Raw genomic sequence first — 18,088 nt, 5'->3', positions numbered from 1 at the left:
GCAGAGTACTTCCTGGCTGCAGCTCTCTGCTCGATGTTTTCTTAAAAACATGCATTATCTCTTTTGCCTAGTGTTTGTTTTCTTACCCAAAATGTTCCTTGCTTGCTTTGCACACCCCCCATCCCCCCACCCCCCAGAGCCCACTGGAATCCCACCGCTGCCTCTTGCTGCTTGAGTTCAGATAATGATCTCAAAAACAGCACCCGCTTCCCCCACCCCCCTCTCTGGCTCTAAGCCGCTTCCTTTCTCAGAAGGCCTTGCAAATGGTCGCAGAGGGCTCCACTGCTTGAGAAATCTCAAAAAAAAGACAAGAAAAGAAAAGAAAACCAACTCGGTGATTTGCAGGTGCAAAACAGAAGCCTTGCTTGACATTTGCAGAACTATTGTGGCTCCCTCTCTTCTTCCATGGCGATGGGAAAAACACAGTTCAGGTGCAGAGGCTGGCGGGCACGACCCCGTGGGAGTCCACAGGACTCTACTGCTCCTTGTCTTCTTTCACCGTCTCTTCGCAGTTGTCTTGCTCATCCTCCTGGACCAAGAATTCCTCGGGGGGCCACCGGAGCTCCCCACTCTCCACCTCCCCCTCTGTGGGTTCCACCACTATGGAGGGCAGGCGGTCCTTCAGTTTGCAGCAGCGGTCAAAGTCGGATGGGTCGGGGAAGATCTGAAATAAAAGCAGAGCAGGAAGCCGGTCATGTACATATTTGAAAAGAGAAACTCAGTTCCTTCTCTTCACATCCACATGGCATACACAGCACCTGCCGTATGCCAGGGACTGTGCTATTCCCTTGGGATTGCAGGAGGCATACAGCAGGGACCTGGGGAATAAATTCTGGGGCCACACAGGACTCTGTCCTTCAGCCAGACTTTGATTCTAATCCTAAAGCTGAAAGTTTTGGGGCAGTGCCACTGAGTCTAAAAGTTTGGTGGAATGCTGTTTGTACTCTATTTTATTTTATTTTCAGATAAAAGAATTCAAAATCATGCCACCCACAGTAAGTCATGTCTCTCTCTGCAGCAAGCATTTAACGCCAGCAGTTTAAAGGATACAACAGGTACCATAACATTAAGTTCTTCCCAGGATGTTTATTGGCACCTAGGATGAACAGGCTACCACGTGCTTTACATATATAATTTCTTTTTTTCTTTTTCTTTTTTTTGTCTTTTTTCGTGTCCGGCAACGGATCGCAACCCTCAGTGTCGCGCCCATACCGGACCGGGACCGGCAACGGGATCGCAACCCTCAGTACTGCACCCGCACCTCACTCAGCCAGTGAGTGGGAACCGGTCTGTATGTGGGATCTGAACCCTTGGCGGGAGCGCCACCGCGCTCCCAAGCGGCGCACTGTAGCAGTGTGCCACTGGGCCGGCCCTACATATATAATTTCAAACCAACACAGTCACGCTGAAAAATAGGTGTTGCTAATGTTGTTTTAAAGAATCTCAGGCCTGGGGAAGTAGGTTGTCCAAGACCACACAGCCTGGGAATTAGTGAGAGTGGAATGAGATTCAAACCCAGGTCTGTCTCTGACTCCCACACTCAGGCCCCAATCACCCTGCCCCTAAAGTAGATGGGTTCTGATCCCCTGGCAACTGCAAAGTCAAAGCCAAATCCAGATTGAATGCATGGCCTCAGTCACGGCAAGCTGGGAACGAAATCCAAGGCTCCTTCTTTTGTCACCTGTGAGCTACTCTTGGCTTCTTGCCAGCTCTATATCACAGTCTAATTCTCTTTCTAGAGTCTCATCAACAAGGCTTCATTCTTTAACTCCTACTGTGTGTCCTGCCCAGAGGTGGCAGAAACCCCAAACCAGACTATAAAATCAAGGGCCAAGGCTGGCTCTGTGGATTCCCTTTGCCCACACTGCCCTGTGACTACAGCTGACCCAATTCTTTGCCCAGCAGCTTAAGTACTTAATCGGCTGGGCTGCTGGCCCCTTGCCATTCACAGCACTTGGTGACACACCTGAGAACCAGAGAGAGGAGCCTCTGTCTGGGACACTGGGGCTCACAAAATCACAGATACCAGGCATCTTCAAGGCCATGTCGTCTTCCCACCTGTCCATTTGATAGATGAGGAAACCCAGGCCCAGAGTGGGCAGGGAACTCACTCAAGGTTACACAGTTTGTTCATGGCAAAAAAAAAAGGAAAGCAAAACGTGCAGCTGGTGGAGGCATATATTTGAAGGGATCCCAGGAGCTGCCTGCTCCTTGCCCAGATGGAGACAGGCCCACAGCAGCAGACAGGTGTCCTCCATCCCCGGGAGGGAGAGGAAATGCTCTCCTGTGAACTCAGGCCTTCCTAACTTCCATGGTGCTCCAAGGTTTCAATGCACCCCAAACCCCAAGCAGCGCTGCCCCAGCCAAGTCACACTCTGGTCACGTCACAGGCCACATGGGCCTTTCGGGAATCAAGGACCTCAACGAAGCCTCCCAATCCCTGCAGATGAGTGATTATTAACCATTTATCCAATAAAGGCCTATTGCTGGGGATTAAGCCTTAAGCCAGCTGCACAACCAAGCATCATTAAAGACTTAACAAGGCTCATAAAAAGCATCATAGTGGCAGGCAGGAGAAAAACGAGGCAGAGGAGGGGCTTGGCCAGTGTGGGTCAAAGGCGGCATGGGAGGCCGACCCCAGAAGAGCAAGGACCTGGGAGAGTAAGGACCTTTAGGAGAGTAAGACCTGGGACTCTGAGGGTCACATGGCAGAGCCAGGATCTGACCCTAGATCTGCTGTTTTCAGCAGCAGAGACATTTGAAAACTGAAGCAGGATGCCACAGGGCAACATTCCCTCTGCACAGATGGAAAACTGCCCACGAGGGTGAGCAGGAGCCTGGGCCTCGACTGCCCAGACTGAAGGCATCAGTTCAGGCACCAGGATGATCCTCTGGACAGCCAGGTCTGAAAGATGGGCTTTCTAGTCCAGATCCTTGCTCTCAACCTTCAGGACCTGAGACAGAGCTGTGGGATATCAAGGGGTGGATACCTGGCTCCGTATAGACCCTGGCTGCTGCCTGCACCCTTGGACCTCACAAGCCCGGGGCTGTGCCTGCCTGGGACTTGGCCCTCAGCCTGTGGCTGGGAGAGGTGAAAACCTGAGTCTGGTTATGGTCATGCAAGCCAGGAAAGAGTGAAAAAGACAAGAAGCAGGGCAAAGCCAGCAGAAGGAGGACAGGGCAATAAGGGTGGGAAGCATAGGATTTCATTTCAAGCTGGGAATAGTCTTTTCCTACAACAAGGGGAAAAAGGTTAAAATAATGATGACAAGGACAGATGAAATTTTTGCCAAGCAGAATCTCAGTCTTCACTCTAGTCCTATGAAGTATGTAGTGGTGTAATCCCTGTTTTATTAGATGAGGAAACTGAAGCACAGAGAGGGCGTGTGACTTGCCCAAAGCCACATACCTAGTAAGTGGCTGAACTGGGACCCAAACCCAGACCTGTAGGACTTCACATGAAGTGTTCATTTGACAACATATTGGTTCATTTGACAACAGATTCTTACTATGTCCTTGACATCAATTTTATGACTCCAGTCAAATCCTCACACCCTCCTGTGCCTCAGTTTCTCATTTTGAGAAGTGACATGACCTTCTTGTCTCACCAGGTGGGTACATGTTCTTGGCAAATTCAAAGATGATAAAATACTTCAAGGACATAAGCTAAATTCAGATTGCAGTGTCCTCTTTGGAGCAATTTCAACTGGCCAGTAAGTATCCAATCTCCAAGCAAGAGGCAGTGATACTAACACAGTAATTAAAATAACTCTGAGCAATGTCATTCATACCAAGAGCTGCACAATTAAGTCTTTAAAGTCCTTGGGGGAAATCTGAGCATTGAACTTCTGATACTGCTTAGTTGCCAGAGAACTTTGCTCCCTGAATTGCTCAAAGCAGGCACCCATTAATTTTTTTTTTTTTTTACAAAGCCTATTAATCGTATTTTTAAAAATCACTATAATAATCTAAACTTTTCATCAGAGGTTTTATTTTATTAACAGATTATACCAATTTGCGCTTCTGAAGATTGTAGCTCTCTCCAAAAACAAAAAGCATCCAGAACCAAACAGCTTCTGGTTTCCTCACAAAGAGAAAGAAAGCCTTGCAAAGTGTTGCTGAGTATTTTGCCAGCACAGTCTTATCTCTGACAGCTGTTCAAGAGGCTGACCCCAAGGAGGTCAACATTTTTCCACTAAGTCATGCTTTTTAATCATCTAGGCAGCAGAAAAATGAGAGGTTGCAACTGCAATTTGGTGGGGTGGGGAAGGGAGCGGAAAAAAAGGACTCGAGTCAGACCTGCCAAGCACATGACAGGTAGGGTTGAGGCAGCCGGCCAGCCCGGTGTGCCGTTTGCCTGCAGCAACTGGCAGGCCTGTTCCAAAAAGAAACTGCTTCTAGTTAAACCTCTTAGCCCAAAGTGCTCCTTCTCTCTGGACTACAGAAAGGCAAAAAAAAAAAAACAAAAAAAACCCTTTTCTCTTCCCTCTGCAGCCAAAGCTCATCTTCCAAAGGTAAGAAAGAAAGATGGGAGACTCCAAGAGGTATTCCCCACCCCCACCACAGGGCAGGGCAGGTCTAGAAGCATCCATCCCCATCAGGGATTCTCCATCTGGGCCCTATACCTTCCTCCTTCTGCTGACACTGGACTCCACATCCAGCTATCACCTGGGCTGCCAAGGCTGATGGCTTGGTTGAAACTAGTGGACACCAAGCCCCCTCCTTTGCAGATGGAACAACATCTTGATGGTCACACACACCAAGAACATCCCGGGTCCTGCATGACCTACTATGTAGGAATATCAGATGTTCAACCTTGCTGATGCTGAGTTTTACCAGGAACACTTCTTCAGAGGCACCCTTTGCCAGGTGGCCTCCAATCCCAACAGCCTCTGAACATTTTGAGAACTCAAATGGATTCACTTGAATGGTAGAGGGAGCTTTAGGACCTTCGAGGAAGAAAACACAGTCTATGAGATGTAGTTTGGATGCCAATATATTGGAATTGCCGGCTGTACAGATCAGTGCTGTCCAATAGAGTGTTTGCAATAATGAAAATGTTCTCTATCTGTGCTGTACAATACAGTAGCCAGTAGCCACATGTGGCTATTGAGCACTTAAAATGTGGCTAAAATTTTAAATTTTATTTAATTTGTATTAATATAAACTTATGTAGGATATAAGTAAATAAAAATAAACATAAGTTTAAGTAGTTATATGAGGCTAGTGGTTGCCACAGGGGACAGATGATTAAGCATGAGTACAGGAAAGCAGGACTGTCCAGGAAAACTCGGGTTGTTTGTTGACTGACCAATACAGGCAGCCTCAGTGCAGAGAATTCTGGGGTTGAGGGTGTGCCTCTGGAGATGTGGGATTAGTCAGCAGGCTTTTTCTTAGGTGTAAAAGTTGGCAATGAGCCAGCTCCCATTTCACCCATCAAGGGGACATGAAAGGCAACACCATGGCTCTAAAGGCCTCAAATTTGGGGGCCTAGCTATCAACTGTCTGCCTCTAAGCCAGGTGACCTAAACTTAGGTGCCTTGGGGTGGGGACAGGAGAGAGATGCCTGGCACCTGGGATGGAAAATGTGAGCCATTCTGGTCGGAGCCTCCCTCCCTTGTGTGTGCGTGTCTCTCAGCCATCACCTCTGAGAGACAACCTGAGCTGGCCACATGGAGGGCGGAGGGTTTGGCAAAGAGCTGAGAGATGCTAATAGGGAAAGTGGATACCCGCAGGCAGGCGAAATGAAAGGTGGTTAACTGGACACAAAGAGCTAATTACCAGATCTGTAAGCTGAGACCTCAGGAGCTTGCACATCCCACTCCTCTTTGCTGGGGTGGAACAGAGGAAAGAGGAGGGAGGGCAGAGGACTGAGATAAATAACCAGGCCAAGTCCCCAAGGCACTGTGTACAGAACCATACAGTAAGCTTCTACCCTCCCTAGTTGCAGAGAGGAAAATAGGCAACCCCAACCTGCTATGGAAAATCGCCACTGCCACAGGCAGGAGTCTGAAAGACTGGGCTTTTACCTTTCCCCTGTCTCTTATTATCTCTGTGACCTTGGTCATTTTAGCTTCTGTGAGCCTCAGCTGCCTCCTCAGTAAAATGAGGAAGTCATCTGCACATTACAGGCTTGTTGGAAGTCAACACGATGCTGCTGCTGCGTGTGAAAAGCAGCACAGTGCCAGACCGCTCTTCTCCTTGTCTATAAATTTGGATTAATGTTAATTCTGATCTTACAGGGCTTTGGAGAGAAATGAATACAGGTATGTGTGCACATGCTCTGTAAACTCTAAATTCCTAATGCTGGTTCTTATCAGGTAAGGCTGGGATCCCCAAGGAGCACTGAGAGTAAGGCACTGGAAAGCCAGCAGCTGTAGCTTGGTACTAGAGAGGGGGAAAAGCACTCCTAGGCTTGTAATCACAACTCTTGGGCCAATGGTGAAATGGCTGCGACATCATCACTTCTCTCCCAGTGCCTCTGTTTCCCTAGGGCATGGCAGCTGGAAGAGAAACCACTGCCTTGTCCTGATTGTGGTCTTTCAGGGTCAGGCCCTGCAGCCAGAGGTCTTTCCATCAGGCACCTCCTTCCTCCCTCGGCCCACTCCAGGGGCCGGCCACCCCCTGCCCCCTGGCTTCCCAAAGTCTGGATTTCTTATTTTTCCTGGAGAACAACAATGGATTGGCCTTGCCTGTTTATGCCTTCCTAGGAGGGGCTGGTTTATAACAATGGGCAGATTTCTACCAGCATCCTGCTCTGCCAAGGGCTGAATGAATGAGCAGCAGCTCGTGCAAATGAAAAATGCACCCTGCACTTTGCCCCTGACAATATGTGAAGGCAAGAAATATGGTCCTTGAAATATTTGGCTGTGCTATTTTATCTTCTTCTTGTTTTTATCATTTGCATTTTACTGAGTTTTCAAAGTGAAATGTGGCTAGTAAGAACAGAGAGAATTATAGCAAAGGGGCAGGGGGCTACCGACTGGATCAGGGAGGAAAGAACATTCTCCAGTCTCTACTCGGAGGCCACTCAGCTTTACTGTCCAACTTTGACACTCTAACCTCGCTCAAATCTCCCCTGGATTGGGCTATAGAATATCCACCTCACCCTATCCTGCCCTTCCCTTGTGCCTCTAATCCTTTGGGGACATGAGCTGAGATTTGGGGCTTTATAACAACTGCTGGACCTCCTTCCTTTGGATCAAAGATGCTTAAGCCTCCAGCCTTGACACTTGAAAGAAAAGGAAATCCTTTGGATAAACACCATCTTTCAAAAACATCTCTCAAACACACACCCATCCTGCAAGTCAGGAGTTCCAAATTCCAGTTAATTAGCACTAATTGCTACTGATAACTCTGGGCCCAGCAAACTAATGAGGCTTTTGGCATGTTAGAGAATTTTCTGAAAGTTTTCTGGGGTGGTAAGAAAAGACTGTAGTTATCTGGCATAGATGATTTCAAATACCCATGTCCATTGAGCATATCATCATTGCCCTCTTAAAAGAAGACAGGCCTACTAGTCACATCCAGAGACTCTTTGTTTTGGAGACAAAAATCTTGATTATTTAGCCTGGTCCCACAGCCTTCCCATCCTTGTCTGAAGTTGCCTTCCTAACCCCTACCATGTGGCTTCCAAACCCATCCCTGTACCAACTCTTTCAAGTCTCTAGGACGTCTTTGCAGCTTTGCCCATGGCCTTTGCTTGGCTTTCAGTCACTATCACTTCTGCAGCACACTGCCAGGCCAACTCGCCTTGTCCCCAAATTGAGGTCATCAGCTAATTACCTGTCTTTCTTTAAGTTAAAAAAAAGTTTTTTCCCCCAAACAAGACGCCTTGCTTGATAGTAGCTCCTGTAAAGGAGGCCTGGAGATTTCAGTTGGTCACAACTGCAGCATTGATGCTAACAACTGAAGCACACAGGGCTATATTCCTAGAGATACACTCATTTCATCGAAGCCATCTACACTAATAGAGAAGCTGATGGTCCTACTAACCTCTTATCAGACATATTTTGTTCAGTCTGGGGCAGTGGTTCTCAAAGCTCGAATCTCAAGATACTTTCGGGGAGGCAGTTCAAATATTCTTATAATAATATTAAGATGTTATTTGCCTTTTCTGCTGTGTTGACACTTGCACTAATGGTATAAAAAGCAAGAGTGGGTAAAATTGCTGGGCCCTTAGCAAGAATTAATATGGAGGCAGCAAACTGACTTGTATTTGTCATCCTTGCATTGTTCACCACTTTACACTCACAATTAAAGAGAAGATAAAAAGAACATCCTTGAGGAAGCAGTAAACATTACTTTTTATTAAATATTAACTCTTAAATACATGTTGTTTTAATAGTCTATGTGGTGAAATGGAAAGCCAGCATAAGCATTTCTGCTGCATGCTGAGGTACAATGGTTGTCTTGAGGAGAAGCACTCGTCTGATTGAGTTGCCAGCTCAACTAGCCACTTTTTCCATGGAGTTCCATTTTTACATGAAAGAAGGACTAGCCAACAAACTATGATTATTCCAACTGGGGTATGTATCAGACATTTTCTCAAAAATGAACAAAGTGAGCTTGTCACTTCAAGGAAAATGATAGTATTTTGTCACCAAATATAAAAATAGAGGTTTCCAGAAAAAATAAAATTTTGGAAAACTTGTATCAGCCATCATGAGCTTGACAGCTTCCTAATATTTGAAGACATTCTGATGAGACTAGTGGATATATTAACTAATGTGATTTTTTTGATATCGTGTAAGGAAATGTGTCAACATTTGGAAGATCTGCATAACTCAATGAATTGGAAAACTTGTATCAGCCATCATGAGCTTGACAGCTTCCTAATATTTGAAGACATTCTGAGGAGACTAGTGGATATATTAACTAATGTGATTTTTTTGATATCGTATAAGGAAATGTGTCAACATTTGGGAGATCTGCATAACTCAATGAGCCTATATTTTTCGAATGATGAGCATATTACACTATAAAACCAAGCATGGATAAAAGGTTTACTCAAAGTTCAAGATAGACTAATGAATTTTAATGTAAGAATACAAGAAGTTCATTGACAAGGTTTCACATACCACACTGCCTTTGAAGTTTAAGAAACTACCACTTGAGCTTTGGTGAGAAATATCTGAAAAGGCTGTGAAAATATTTCTTCCTTTTCTAGCTACATATCTGCATAGACCAGATTTTCTCCATTTACTTCAACCAACACATATTGCAACAGATTGACTGGAGAAGCACATCTAAGAATCTAGCCTTTTTCTATTAAACTAGATATTAAACAGAATTGCATCAATGTAAAACAATGCCTTTCTTCTCACTAAATTTTTATGTCTTAGAACATATATTTATTTTTTATTAAAAACTGTTATTTATATTAACATGTAATGGTTTTACTGTTATTCTAAAGGAATTAATAAGTAAAAAATTTTAAAATTCTGTTTTCATTTCTAAACTAGTAAGTATCAAAAGACATAATCCACATACACAAAAGCTCTTTGGGTGGTCCTAAATAATTTTTAAGAGTGTAAAAGGGACCAAAAAGTTTGAGAATCATTGGCCTAGAGAAAAAGTACCCTCAGAAAGATGACTATGTAAGTCAAGGTTGAAAGACAACACATATTTCAGAACTGGAAAAGATTCGAGGGGAACATAAAAGGTGCCTTCAAATATCTGAAAGGCTGATATAAGGAAAGAAAAGCAGATTTTTAACTCCAGTGGGCAGATCTAGGATCAGGATGGAGAATTTCACCTTACTATTCAATGCTCTAATGCAAATGATAGAGATTAACTCTCTCACTTATAGGTGAAGAAATCAAGGCCCAAAGAGGTGATGAGAGTTGCTTGAGATGACAGACACAGTAACAAAGCCCAGGTTAGGAACCAGTTATCCAGATTCTTATTCCATAATCCTTCTGTTGAGGGCTTCTGAGCTCAGTGTCACTGGCAGTATTCAGAGAACACCGGGATGACTTGGTGTCATATGTTACTGTAGAGAATGTCCCATATCAAGGCGACTGGACCATCCTCAAAGCTGAGATGCTATAGTGCCATAGCTTTGATTCCAAGTGGAGTGTGTAAATCCATGGTTTCCAAATGTTTTGTGTACTCCCTACAGTAACTCTGAACATCTGTGTCTCCTATTATAAATATTAAAACTTTAAAATAAAACTTTTATGCCACTCTTATTTATTTATTTACTTAGGATTGAATGTACACCTTTATTTCTACTTCCTCTTTAAAGTTCACTAAAATGACAGGAAAGGGCTAAAAAGGCATAAACCCACCAGGATGAAGAATGCAAGAAGAGATGGAGCAGATGAGGGGAATTAATAACAAAATTCTGGAATATGGAAATCAGATAGATGTGGGGTAATTGATGTATAGAGAGTGGAAATATAAATACCCACAGACAAGAAGAAGCACGTTACCCCACGGAATTCTCAAAAAGCATAACCACTCTTTGAAATGTGCTCAATGGATGATAAATAACACAGCAATTTGACATGAACCATCGCCTATTAAAAACTCATGAACAGCTCCTAAGCCAAATCTTACATTAGTCCTTTCTCTATGTGAAACTTTATTTCCATTCCATTTATCCATAGTTTTTTCTTAATGTAATATATTTTTATGTTTGAAAGTTTTTAGTCATTTTCATACTTCTCTGCAATACAAAGATGCATTTATATATATAAGCTGACATTTTAAAAAATGTCCCATGACCTTAAGGCTTTGTTAATAATGGTAATAAAATCTGTATTGGCTTATTGCCTCTGCTAGTGTATAACTGATCAAAGAGCATATCATAAATAATTATTAAACACAAAGGTAAATTTTTAGTGAATTTGTGTCTGACTGTCATGGCTGGGTGGGATTTACGGGGCTTCCTGGGCAGTAATGTTGTGAATGGCTTATTTGTTTGATGCCCTGAAGTCTCTGTACACTGAGGAAGGAACTTTAGAAGATTTGGGAGAGTGAGCAACAGGTGCATCTCTTGTAAAAAGGGAGAAGGGTGAGCTTGACAGAAGCTGGGAAAAGAACACTGGTGAAGCCTGTCCTCAGGAAATGCAGTTTGGGCAAAGCAAGAGAAGGAAGCCCGAGATGTGGAAGTGGATTTCCCAAAGGCTCTCCCCGCTGGCATGACCCTCGGAAAGTTTTTGTGAACCCCAGGGGCAGCTGGCCTCCTGTTTTAACACTTTGTTAAAATGGTAAGTAGTATATACTCAGAAGCATCATTAAGAAGTAATTTAGCATGCAAATCTCCAATACTAAAATGCCAAGGAAAACGTCCAGGAAGAATCCTGATGCTTCGACTACCATGTCAAAGGGGGCAAATGACTAAGGAAATATAAGAATCATAATTTAGTATTAGCTGACCTTTAAGAATGCTTCCATCTAAGAGCATATATTTAACTTTTGAAGAAAAATTTCCTTCATGGTAACAACAGTGATGTTCTTTAAAAGAACCCCGCTGTGGAATTTCACACTCATGTGAACCAGTGTTTGTCAGCCTCATAGAACCCCTTCTTAATTTCTCTTATATCCACGCTCATGTTATGTTTTTTCTTTACTCATGTGTTTAAAACATATTTGCTTTAAAATGAAACTCTATCACTACATAAATAGAAAATTAGTATTACATGCCATAGGTAGTATCCATAAAAATGCACGAACATTTTAAACGTGGTCTGTGTAACACTTGAATCAACTTTGTAAGCTACTGGGAGTATGTGGACCCTACTCGAACACTGGCCTGGGCTGTTTACATGTTGCAAAGCACCTGGAGATTTGAAGAGTTGTAGAACACCTTTGGGCGCTTGGCCCAAGAGTTCCTTTTGTTTAGATTTACGTCTAAGTGCCTAACCCATCATTAACTCCAGGGAAGCAATATATCTCAACTGTGAGCGTGACATGAGCCAGACCTGGAACCCCATGGGAACCAGGATGGTCCAGGGGACTAAGCATGCATCTGGCTAACCTTCGTGGGTCTCCAGGCTAATGTGATTTCACTAGTCTTGTTCAAGTTCACACTGTGCTCCAATGTCATTATCGCTGACCCGTATACATTTGTAATCCAGAGACTGTGTCGCTGTACCTACTGTGGGACAAGAATATGATCACTACCTATTTTGCAGCACTGGCTAAATGTTGCTTAAACATCAGCAAATGCTATGATCATACTCAAAACAAAAAAAAAATTAAAACATAGAAAGATATATGACATCCCCTAAACATTTTAACCATACACCTTTCTGACTATCCACAAAGCTCTTCTATTTCCCCTCTTTATAGATGTTATACTCCTGAGACTTTTATTTGCTAGAGCTTTCAATGCTGGGAGTTTATATTTTGCTAAACTATTTTATTTATGTTTTCTGTTTTTAAGGTAATATATAATCAAGAGGCTTAATGATGTTGAATCTCTTTGAATCAGTAATTCTACTTTCAGAAATTTATTCCAAGAAAATGAATCAGGCCTGTACTGAGATTTACATAAAATGGTGTTCAGAACAGTGTTCTCTGTAAGAACAAAATATGCCACAACCTAAATATTCAGCAATAAGTGGTACATAACAAAATGAGAGAGCCAAATGACAAAAACATAGTCACAATATTATATTAAGTGAAAAAAGGATTCATTACAGCATACACGGTATTATCTCGATTTTATTTTTTAAATATAAATGCACAGAAAAATACTTGAGTATACCAAAATATTTCAGTGATAAGAATATGGGCGTTTTTTCCTCTTTCTATTTCACTGTATTTTCCTAAATTTCTATAAAGAATAAATATAACCTTTATAATAATAACATGCACAAACACTTACTCACACTTTTACCTTTTGACTTAGAAATTCTACTCCTAAGACTCTATTCTTAAGACTCTATTCTAGTGAAATGGTAAATAAAGTATGCACAAAGACATATATTTATAAAATTATACATGAATTATCATATTATTTATAAGAGAAAAATATATATGACCTAAAAATTTCAACAATTCGAGAATGGTGAAATAAATTATACTTTAAATTTATGACAGAATATTGTGCAGTTGTTAAAAATGGTAGCTTTGGAGCATTTTTAAGATGTTAGTTATGAAGACATGATGCTGATGACCTAGATGTTGTTAAGTAAAACTGCATAACACAATGATGTGTCATCTTGGCTGCATAAAAATATAAGTGCATTGGAAAAGAAGGCAAAGAAGCTAAAATGTTAATAGTTATGATTTATACATGGTGATGTTATGGTGATTGTTAGACAAAAAGTTGTAAAAAAATAAAAAAAATCCACAATGGGCATATGTTACTTTTAAATTTCGAAAAGTAAGCACAGAAATAATAAAATACATACTTTATCAGGGAAAATATGAAATTACTAATAAAGACAGACAGAAAAAATTTCCTATAATTACAACACTCTAATCTAAAACAATGACTATGAACATTCCACTGTCTGCCTTTTCAGTGTTGAATGTGTGTGGGTGTCAGCAGTTGTGTGTGCACGTGTGCATGTGTGCATCAGCGTGCACCACTGGTTCTGTCCACAGGGATCCGTGGCTAATCTCGGTGCTTCTCACGTGTATTGGGCTAATGGCCACCTACAAAATTATATACAGGGCAGTATCTGGAGAAAATGTTCAGGAATTCGGGAAAGCCAAGAATGCATCTCAAGTCCAGGTTGGACAAGAGCTTTAAGCTCTCCAAAGTAAAGGCAGAAAATGTGTTCAAGATATATTTTAAATTCTGTCTGGGAACAACACCAAAACTAGTTAGGAGAAAGTCAGGCCTAGAGACAACCACCTCTGGACTGAAGTTTGTGAATGCCCTCTTGGCGCAGGCCCATTCCACTTTATGTGAGAGATCCAGAACCTTTCTTCCCATTGACTCCAATAAAATTCCTGGCCAAGAAGCAAATAGTGGATGCAGTTTCAGCTAAATGCTTGGGTGCCTCTTCTGTACAGTTTACCTAAAATGATTTACTGATGGTGCAAGGCAATTAAGTTCAGTGGGGAGGGGGCTGAGGGAGCTCCCACACTTCCTTTGAGATCAAAATGCTAGCTTGACAACAGTTTGAAGAAACTTTGGTCAAATTTAAACTTTTTTCAAGATGGGTCTGTGCCATAACAGGGCCCTTCTCCAGCTGAGGAGAGAAGCAGCAGGCATGGGACTTGTTTTTACTGAGAATGCATCCTTCCCGGGGCAGGCTTGAGGACAAGGGAAGGTGACAAGGGGAGAGGCGGGCAGAGTCACCGCAGGGGCTACTAGACCACAGCAAGTCTAGGTGTTGTATGAATGAAGGCCTGTCTTCATATCCTCCAAGGATTATTTCAGGACTTGGGCTTGAAAGATCATTTCAGGACATTCACTAGACACCCAGGAATAGCTCTTGGCTACAGTCACAAGATTCACCACCCAAACTCACCCCTTTCTCTCACAGTACAATCCTCCTTTCTGTCCAACATGGGAGACTGGGCCAACTTAGAAAACTGCTGATCCTATAAAAATCTACATCATGGGATTGCCGAGGCAAAGAGATAGTTCTCAGAGCAGGAAAGGAAGAGTGGAAGGGCCCAATCAATCACTTAGTACTCATTAAGCGACTATTTGAAACAAAGAGCAGTCCAAGACACAGCCTCTGGCTATGCAGAGTGATGAACACAGGGCTGCTGGACAGGAGGCGGTGGGCCCAACACAGGTCCCTTGAGGGAAGGTGGGTGGTCCTGGTGTCAACACGTGGCTAGGAAAGCTAAGGAGGCTTGCTCTTTCCCTGGCCAGGCTTCAGACTGGCTATTATGACCCAGGGCGTGGGGGGAAGGGGGAAAGTCCCCATGGGAATAATCCCAGCCCTCTGCAGGCCCTAATGCAGGGGCCTTCCAAAACAATGAACGTGACATTTGTATCACAGCTTTGAGTGTGGGAGAGAAGGTGCTGTATCCTCCTACAAAGTAGACTCGGTCTGAACAAGTGGGTGAGACTCAAAGACGCAGTCCATGCAGACGCAGGCCTAATACCACCCAGGGAATGGACCCCGTGTGCTTCTGAACCAGGTGGCCCACACTGCCTGCTTTATGTCACATCGGTATCATTTTTACCAAGGAGAGTGGGGTGGAGGGAGTAGGGAGAGGAGAAAGAAAACTTGCTGCAATTCCAGTAACAGGTCATGTCCATGGCCGGATGGCTCTTGCCAAGTGTTTTGGAATCTTAGTTTTATGTCTCTCCAGGGACAACTGAGGCTTTTTGAGTCTGATGTTGTGAAGAATGACTTCCTGGTGATCACGGGGCTTGCATGTGGCCACTCGGCAGGGCCTCTGAAACTCTTGAGGACAAGTGGGGTACTACCACTGGGGGTGACAAATGAGGGGAGAATGAGGAGCTACACATGGGGTGGATAAGCCAGGCAGGGGTGCGGGGGGGACACGGGTGGGACACTGAGCAGGGAGCAACCTTTCTAAGGGCTTCCCCCGGGAATGAAGGAAGCCTGACCTACGGCTGATGTATGGCACCACGTGCATCCTGCACAAGCGGGAACATCGGAGAGACAAGCTCGGCAGACACATGGGTGCAGAGAAAGGCTCTCTGAACCGCTGCCTGAGCTTAGTGATGAAACTGAGCCGGCTCTCTGAGGAGCTGCCGCTGCGGACTGAGGAGGGAGAGAGAGGAGGCGGCTGCTGTTGGGCCTGGGAGACAGATGGGGCTGAGAGGTCCTGTCCTGGGAAAGGCTGGCTCTCAGCCCCACCAGCCATCAGACCCCCAATGCAGGGGTGCAGCTGAGGCTCGCACTGCCAGGAGCAAATCCTGGGCTGAGCATGAGAGGCCAGCCTGCTGCCGTCACACTTCCCTACCGTGTAATGAAGGGGACCCCGTGCAGGAAGCTCCCAGCTCTGTAGATCAAAGGGAATGCACAGGGCATGGGGCACTGTGGTGTGCTATGAAATTGCTCCTTCTGGTTTACAGTGAGCCCCTTGCTTCCCTGGTGCCCGCCTGATGGATGCCCGCCTGACGGATGGATAGAGGTCAACCGGCAGGGGTATGCCACCAAGAATGACAGCAGGTGGAACACAAAGGCAGCCAGTAAGGGACTGTGCTGATCAGAGAGGAACTGAAAGAGCCCAAGGAAGGACAAAGTTATCAGGTCTTGGTCCAGATGCTTTAGAAGGGACAGTTTTAAATGAAAACCAAGGAGCTGTATCTACATCTAGACTTCAGCAAGGGTGAAAAAACTGCCGAGGCCTCAGCGTGCTGTGCTGGGGGAAGCTGTGCAGCAAGGTGGGCATCCCAGTGCCCCTGGGGTTGCAGCAGCACGGGTGTCCCCAGTGAACACCCAGGACCCCTCCCCATACAGAATCCAGGCCACTTTGGGTGCAGCGTGGAAGGAGACCCTGGCAGAGAAGCATTCCCAGACACCCCACTCTTAGAGTCCCCAGAGCCAAGCAAGGAGCAGGCTCCACCAGGCAGCCACCGGCTTGTTCCTTAAATTAGGAAAAGGAAGGAGGTGCTGGATGGCAGACATCCCAGTCCCACAGATGCAGGGTGGGAAGAGAGCTGTAGCCATCAGGGACACAAATGTCCTCATGGAGACCCTCCCACTCAGCTCAGTGAGCTGGCTGCCGCCCACAACCTGCCCAAAATGTACTCAGACTTTCTAGTAATCCATTTACTCACCCAGTCCTCGGGGTGTCATAATTCATGCCAAGTGAATGTGTGTACACAGATTTCACATATTGAACTAATTCTCCGAGTGAATCATAAGACAAAACAGGGCACTGGCTCTGTCGATCTTCATGTTCATAAAATGGCACGAACTGCCAGGAACAATAGACAGAACTTACCTGAATCTTTCAGGGGATAATCCGAGTGAATCATAAGACAAAACAGGGCACTGGCTCTGTCGATCTTCATGTTCATAAAATGACACGAACTGCCAGGAACAATAGACAGAACTTACCTGAATCTTTCAGGGGATAGAAAGGGCACCTATCAGAAGTCTTGATAGGCATGAGCTTTTAAAGAGACTAAGGCAGAAGCAGAGGGGGCCAGCTGTAGAATCAAGATGTTCAACTTCATTGAAACAACCACAGGCCACTCAGCACCTGCTCCGTGGAGGCACTGAGCATGCAGGCACCTTGGGTGGGGGAGGGGTGATGGCTGAAAGGTACAAAGATGGTGACAAGTCATCCCCTGGGCAAGGACCTGGGCAAGAAGAAGGTAAGGCAGAGCCTGGATCCTTGAAGACTAGCAGGGCATCTTTGGAAAGCACAAAATGCCGCAAGCATTGAAAGAAAGATCACATCTGGTAAAGAGAAATCAGGAAAGCTTCATTCTCAGTAGGTCTGGAAGGTGGGGGAATGACTGACAAAGTCCAATGTACCATTTATTTGATGTCTTTGTGTCAAGGTCAAATCACAAGCCTGAGATTCTATTTCATCTGCCAAGTCTGGATTGATGTCTCCTTCCCATTCTCAGTTCCTTGGAAAAGCAAATCTCGATAAAAGCCACGTACTATTATTATCCCCAGGAGTAACGCCAAGAACAGAGCTCCGAGATCCCCCGCCCCCAGCACTGAGCCAAGCCTGAGCATGCATAGCGGATAGGCTCTGGCCCAGTGCCAGTCTCAGCCAACCCAGGGCTCTAGTGGGAATCTGTTTAATGATGGCACTAGCTTTGAGTGGGCCCAGAGAACATCCGTCATAAGAAATTGTCAGAGCTGCTCATTGTAGAGCCCCACATCTGGAATAAACAGGGGTGAGTCAAGGGGTATCTGAAGGTGCGAAAAATTACATTAGAGATGGAGTTGCTCTCTCAAAATTCTCATTTTCTTCCAAAGCCCAGCCCCAGTCTGATCCCTCTTCCAAGCCTTCCCAGATCCCATCAGTAAGACTGCATTGTTGCGGCCCATACCTGGACTGACTGTGGCTTCTTACTGCCCATACCCGACTGACCAGACTGCCTGTGTTCCAGATGTTTATGTACGTACTGGTTCCCACACGAGCCCTGGACCTTTTGTGCAGTGCCTAGCATAGCAGGATGCACACAGAAAGTGCTCAATAAATATTGCTTGGTTAAATACTACAA

General features: G+C 44.6%; 1 protein-coding gene across 1 annotated transcript in view; it reads right to left on the bottom strand.

The window, feature by feature from the left end:
* Window positions 1-342: 342 nt before the first annotated feature.
* LBH (limb bud and heart development) overlaps window positions 343-18,088 on the bottom strand; it is a 22,792-nt gene continuing 5,046 nt past the window's right edge. Inside the window, exon 3 of the mRNA XM_008579112.1 lies at window positions 343-664. Within this exon, the coding sequence (XP_008577334.1) occupies window positions 476-664 (189 nt within the window). The 3' untranslated portion in view covers window positions 343-475. The remainder of the gene's footprint in view (window positions 665-18,088) is intronic.

This window comes from Galeopterus variegatus, unplaced genomic scaffold, assembly GCF_000696425.1.
Source record: "Galeopterus variegatus unplaced genomic scaffold, G_variegatus-3.0.2 Scaffold1812, whole genome shotgun sequence".
NCBI classification, from domain to species: Eukaryota; Metazoa; Chordata; class Mammalia; order Dermoptera; family Cynocephalidae; genus Galeopterus; species Galeopterus variegatus.
This window is presented reverse-complemented; position numbering and strand designations above follow the sequence as displayed.